The sequence below is a fragment of the Lactuca virosa genome, chromosome 3, assembly GCF_052849685.1.
Source record: "Lactuca virosa cultivar CGN04683 chromosome 3, Lactuca_virosa_CGN04683_v6, whole genome shotgun sequence".
Taxonomy (NCBI): Eukaryota; Viridiplantae; Streptophyta; class Magnoliopsida; order Asterales; family Asteraceae; genus Lactuca; species Lactuca virosa.
Window position 1 is genome coordinate 72,443,521 of NC_136428.1, and position 5,388 is coordinate 72,448,908.

At 33.3% G+C, this 5,388-nt stretch overlaps 1 protein-coding gene across 4 annotated transcripts; it reads left to right on the forward strand.

The window, feature by feature from the left end:
• Positions 1 to 1,623: 1,623 nt before the first annotated feature.
• On the forward strand, positions 1,624 to 4,858 carry LOC145165944 (dihydrolipoyllysine-residue acetyltransferase component 2 of pyruvate dehydrogenase complex, mitochondrial-like). 4 transcript variants are annotated; one of them, XM_079084860.1, is made up of 11 exons: positions 1,624 to 1,817; positions 2,269 to 2,362; positions 2,778 to 2,902; positions 2,982 to 3,055; positions 3,144 to 3,184; positions 3,285 to 3,364; positions 3,431 to 3,505; positions 3,578 to 3,670; positions 3,751 to 3,974; positions 4,183 to 4,273; positions 4,540 to 4,858. In XM_079084860.1, exons 1-9 carry the CDS (start codon positions 1,779 to 1,781, stop codon positions 3,829 to 3,831), a joined length of 702 nt encoding a protein of 233 aa, XP_078940986.1. In that variant the 5' UTR covers positions 1,624 to 1,778; the 3' UTR covers positions 3,832 to 3,974; positions 4,183 to 4,273; positions 4,540 to 4,858. The 4 variants fall into 4 exon arrangements, with proteins under 4 accessions (XP_078940986.1, XP_078940987.1, XP_078940985.1 ...); XM_079084861.1 differs by having other exon boundaries at positions 4,183 to 4,225; XM_079084859.1 differs by having other exon boundaries at positions 4,183 to 4,858.
• The last annotated feature ends 530 nt before the right edge of the window (positions 4,859 to 5,388 follow it).

The following is a 5,388-nucleotide window of genomic DNA, read 5'->3' on the forward strand; positions in this document are numbered from 1 at the left end:
CGTGATCGCCAGTGGAATTTGGTTACTGGATCGACAATTTTATTGGATAGGATTAACGAATGTTGGTTATGACCTACGATTAGCCGTGTTCACCAAGGTAATAACACGAAACCACAAAGTCGAACAGAAATAACACGGTAAACAGAGGACAAAATATCTTACCCTTTATAATTCGAGGAAAGTCGGCTTGGTGGGATTTTTTAGGTTCCAAATCATTATTAAAATTTTCTTTTTTCCTTTTTTACTTATTTGGTGGGATTTAGGTTGCGAATATTATTATTAATTGTTTGAAAAACAACAAATGTAAGAATTAATAATTTTTTGTTATGAAATAGTCTTCATTATATGTTTTTGAAGAATATTATTATACTTTTTCTATATTCAAGTGATAATTTCGGGTTAGTTACATAATGCAAAATAATTTTAATTGTATAAGATTACACAAATCAGTAGAAAACTAAATGTGTTCTTATTTATATTTTGTTACGACCTTTCTTCTTTTGATGATCAATGTCATTCACTATGTTCATATCATGACCTCAATGTCACAATATTCTTGTAAATAATTTTGAAACAACAAGAGTCTAATAATTTTTGAACACTATCATGTGTTAGAAAACTCTTGGCTTTAGACGGTGCAATTGATGATGTAACCACATGATCTCATACAATGATAGAATCACTACTGGAAAATAGGTTATACAGTACACCCATATATAATACGGTTGTAAATAAAAACGGTATTATAAAGGGCTAAATAAATATAATACAAACAATTACAGCATCTAATTCGGTTAATGAGACGTACTAGAAACAAAATCAAATACCTAAACAAAATACGCCCCATTTTGAATAAGTACGGCTCAATACCCAAATTGAGTACGCGGAATAAGTACTTAGCTTCCTCCTCACATACTTAGCTTCCTCCTCCCCCAACCGAACACTTTAGCACCACCCTTTCTCCATCTCTACACCACTAATCGATCCTTCATCTCCATCTCCCCTGTCGCAACACCATCATCACCGGCCAGCCTAGCCTCGCACCTCCAATAATTCAACCAACCTGAAAATCCCACCACCTGACCATCATCATCATACAAATTAACCACACCTGCGGTTCAAATTTAAAGGGTAAGAGCTTTGATTTATGTGTTTGCAACAGATAAACATAGGCAAAAATACAAGGAACTACAACGGTTTCACGAATGATAAGGGAGCGTTTTGATTGTGATCGAGATGCAAAATCAAATGGTAGGATCTCTATTTTGAAAATTATTGTTTAATTTTAACTAGATGACCTTGGAATCTTAAAATTCAAACACACTCTTGTTAAAACCAGTTGTAATTAACATGAACACTGGAATGACAAATACTACTTGACAGTCCTTGAGTACAACACGCTCTTGGAGCTGTACGTTACTGAAAACAACCGACCCATTGATAGAACAACCTTCTCCGATAGTAACATGATTCATAATCACTGAATTTACAACCTACAAATAGTTAATATTTATATATTATATTATATACCACTTTAATATTAATAATCTCTTAACATTTCATTAAAATTATTTTATTTAATTGTACCTTCACATTTGATCCTGTCCGACAATGACGTCCAATAACAGAACGTTTTACACTGCATTTGTCCCCAATCGCTGCCTTCGCAATTTGACTTTTATCCCTATACACTACAGATTCCTTTCAACCGATCAATATTCCAACATCGAAGGCGGACGCCATTTTCTCCGGGAAACAATCACTCTGCTGAAACGATCATGACTTTTTCAACTCACATCTTCCGTCAGTCTAAGCAGGTTCTTATCATCCATTCTTTTCATCTAGACTTGCACAATTTATTACTAGTGATTAGGTTACATCTATGTGTTTCGATGATTAGTTATCGCGTTTGGGTGCATCTATGATTGATTATTACTGGCGGAAGTGAATATATTGATGTTAGATTCGTTTGTTGCTAAATAGTTGCTAAACAGAAAATAAACAGTTAGTATATGAAGGTTGAATCTCTGTTATCATGCTTGTTAAGTAGACTTTGTGGATGTAGGTTTTGAGTGCGTTCATTCAAAGCTTCATGTTGGTAAGGCCGCGTTTGTCGCTGTGAACTGTGAATGGGGAGAGGAAGATATTTGAGCCTGAGAATTGAGATGTAGGATACTTAAAGATGATAGAGTACATCTAATAAGTTGGATGCATATATGCTCGTGACTAAGTTTGTTTCTTATGTTGATTAATTTTGTTTTATTTCAGTTGAGAAATGCTCCTGGGGTAATACGGCAGGATCATGCCATTCTGGTTCGGTGGTTTACTAATAGTACTCGTTCCATCACTAACAAAGGGGATGGTAAGTAGCTGAGCTGCTTTCTATTTTACCTGTTTTAATTTAAATACTGTAGCATCCCTCTTCAATGTGTTACTTTCAATATTGTTTGTTTTCAATTCGTTTGGATGTAAGCCAAATTCTATTGATAATGTCTAGTAACATTTATAAAATTTCCTTGACCATAGTTTAGTGCTTTCATTTTGTGGTTTTTGATGTATGTATATGGAGGAGGATAAAACTTCATTTGTATTTTGTACTCTAAACCATGTGCTGAATGTCAGAATATGCCTCCTTTATCTGAAACTGACCTTTGAGTTCAATGGGATGTATCTTGGTGTATTGTATAATTCACACTCATATGTTGATATCATCAGTGTCTCAGTATTACAACTATTGCGATTATCATATTTACAAAGATTTACATTCACATTTGCAGATGTGTCGAAGCTCTGCCATATTAACAATGTTTCTGGAGAGAATATTTGTGGATGTAACTCTTGCAGTGGATCCATATCAAGTACACCCATGTTCACTAGAAGTTATAGAGTGAATCCCACAAAGGTATGTCAAATCTTTGTTTCATCATCTTGTAAATTGGACATGAAGTTATATAGAATCTGATTCTTTTTTTTAATCATAGGCGCAAAATGGACTTGCTGTTAGATCAGAAGGAACTTCAGTTAGTGGAATGATGTTCAGCAGAGCAATTTCATGGTAATTTTCTAAGCATCCTTAAGACTATTGCATTTATCAGTGTTTCCTGATTCATGCTTTGAATAAACGACTAATTAATGTTTAACAGCTCTGATGTTCAAGTTAAGAGTAGCTTTTCAACAAACTCAGGTACTTCTCATATATAATATCAGTATCTTTCATGAAAAATCTTTGAGCTTTACCACTATTTTAATCTTTGTAAAAGAAATTCATATGCTTTGACTTGCAGGCCTTCCCCAACACCAAGAGATTGGGGTGCCTTCTCTTTCACCCACAATGACAGAGGCTAATGTTATTCTAAATTCAAGGGTATCTCAATACACTTCTTTACATTGCTATGTTTATTAAAAATTTTCCCTTGATTCCTTCATCCAGGGTAACATAGCAACATGGTTAAAGAAAGAAGGAGATCAAGTTGCACCTGGTGAAGTACTCTGTGAAGTTGAAACAGTATGTCTCCTTTATCTTCAACTCTTTCTTTACTCTTTAAGTTTAGTTTTATTGACTCAATATTCGTTACAGGATAAAGCCACTGTAGAGATGGAATGTATGGAAGAAGGATATCTGGCTAAGATTATACATGGAAATGGAGCAAAAGAAATCCAAGTTGGCGAGGTAACATTTCATATCTTACTTTGATGTCAATTCTTTAGAGTAATTAGATTATACTAAAACTACGTTTATATTTGCTTCAGGTGATTGCTATAACGGTTGAGGATAAGGCTGATCTTGATAAATATAAAGATTTCATATATTTATCTTTTATTCACGAATAAAAGATAAATATATGAAAGTTTTTTTTATGGAAAATGAGATATATAAAAGTAGGATGCTATATTTTGTGTTTTATTGTGGAAGTTTGCAAATTTCTGTTATGGAGGTGGCTGTTATGGAGGCTTTGCATAAAAGTTTTTATAAGGTACACATACATCCCTCGTATTTCATGTTGTATTTGATCATATGTTTTTATGTTCTGGAGAAGTTTTCACCCTTGCATTGCTATAGATGAATGTATAGACCTTTTCTATACTTATGAAGTTTTTAATGGCAGGAAGGTCCTATAATTTGTGTTTTCTTCATTAAAAATTATTTGGGATTTTGAATCCTAAGTTTTCTTATTTTTGTAGGCATGCAATGAATCAGTCACAAAGGGGGAAAGAGAGGTCAGAGGTGTGACATTCAACAAATTTAAGAATGTTTTTATGTTTAATGAACAAGGTATACAAATGATAGTCTTTTACATTGTATAGACCGTGGATAAGTCTGAAAGAATATTAATGTTTTTATGTTTAATGAACTAAGTAGTTCATTGTAATTTTTTCTCTGTTCCTAAAATGAAAACAGGATCAATGTTGTCCGACTTTAATTTTCTTATGGTTAGAATGGGATCGTATTTAATAGGGAGGGAATGGAATCATATAGTAGGTTTGTATTTTGTAGAGATTGATCCTTCAGTCACAACTTACATGGTAAAAGCTTTGCAGAAATTGTAGAGTTCGTTTCAGTTGGAATGGTGATCCATGTGTTCCACAACAGCATCCATGGAGTGGAATTGAGTGATGAATAAGGCTGGAATGCAAAGCCAAATGGGCTGGAATGCAATCAAGAATGGGGACATCAAGTACGGTTGTGTATGGTGTATTAGATGTGTATATATGGTTTATTAGATGATTGTATGTGATGGTTGTAAAAGTAGATAGGATACATTAGGCATGTAATCTAATACACCCCTCTACTAATACGCCCTCTATGTATGTACTATATTCATACTTTCAATCGTATTACATTAACCTTTTTCTAGTAGTGAATGTGCTTAGAATAATTTTATATTGTCATTTCTCATAAAACATAAAGGTATTTATAGAGTACAATTGGCTATTAAATAATATGTAAATTGTCCTCATCTAAATAATATGGTAAATACTCTCTAACGAGGGTTTGAAGCCGTGGAAATATTGGCGGTATTTTTTTGTAATACAACAAACGTACTTGTAAAGTTTACCGAAAATGCATAATATGTGCATTCTTTTACAATGATATTTCAATGGTAAAAGAGAGCTACTATCTTTAAACGCTCGAATTACATCTGTTATGTGAAATTACAGAAATGGCCCCATAGTAGAAAAATACAATTACAAAAAAGACACCTGTGTAAGAGAAAGTTGCATAAAATAGTCTATGTGTGTAGAAATATTTTTTAAAGAAATGATCCTGGAGTCACAAAATTACAGAAACTATTATCAATGTGCTATTGCTAAACTTCCCAACACCTATTATCAAAACCACAAATTAATGATGGGTCTATCAAAACTGAAAAATGGTAACCCAAAGTA

Coding starts and splice junctions, on each gene's coding strand:
- LOC145165944 (XM_079084859.1), top strand. CDS start 1,779: ATGACTTTTTCAACTCACATCTTCCGTCAGTCTAAGCAG. Junction 2,363..2,777: donor CATCACTAACAAAGGGGATG/GTAAGTAGCTGA, acceptor TCACATTTGCAG/ATGTGTCGAAGCTCTGCCAT. Junction 3,056..3,143: donor TTCAGCAGAGCAATTTCATG/GTAATTTTCTAA, acceptor AATGTTTAACAG/CTCTGATGTTCAAGTTAAGA.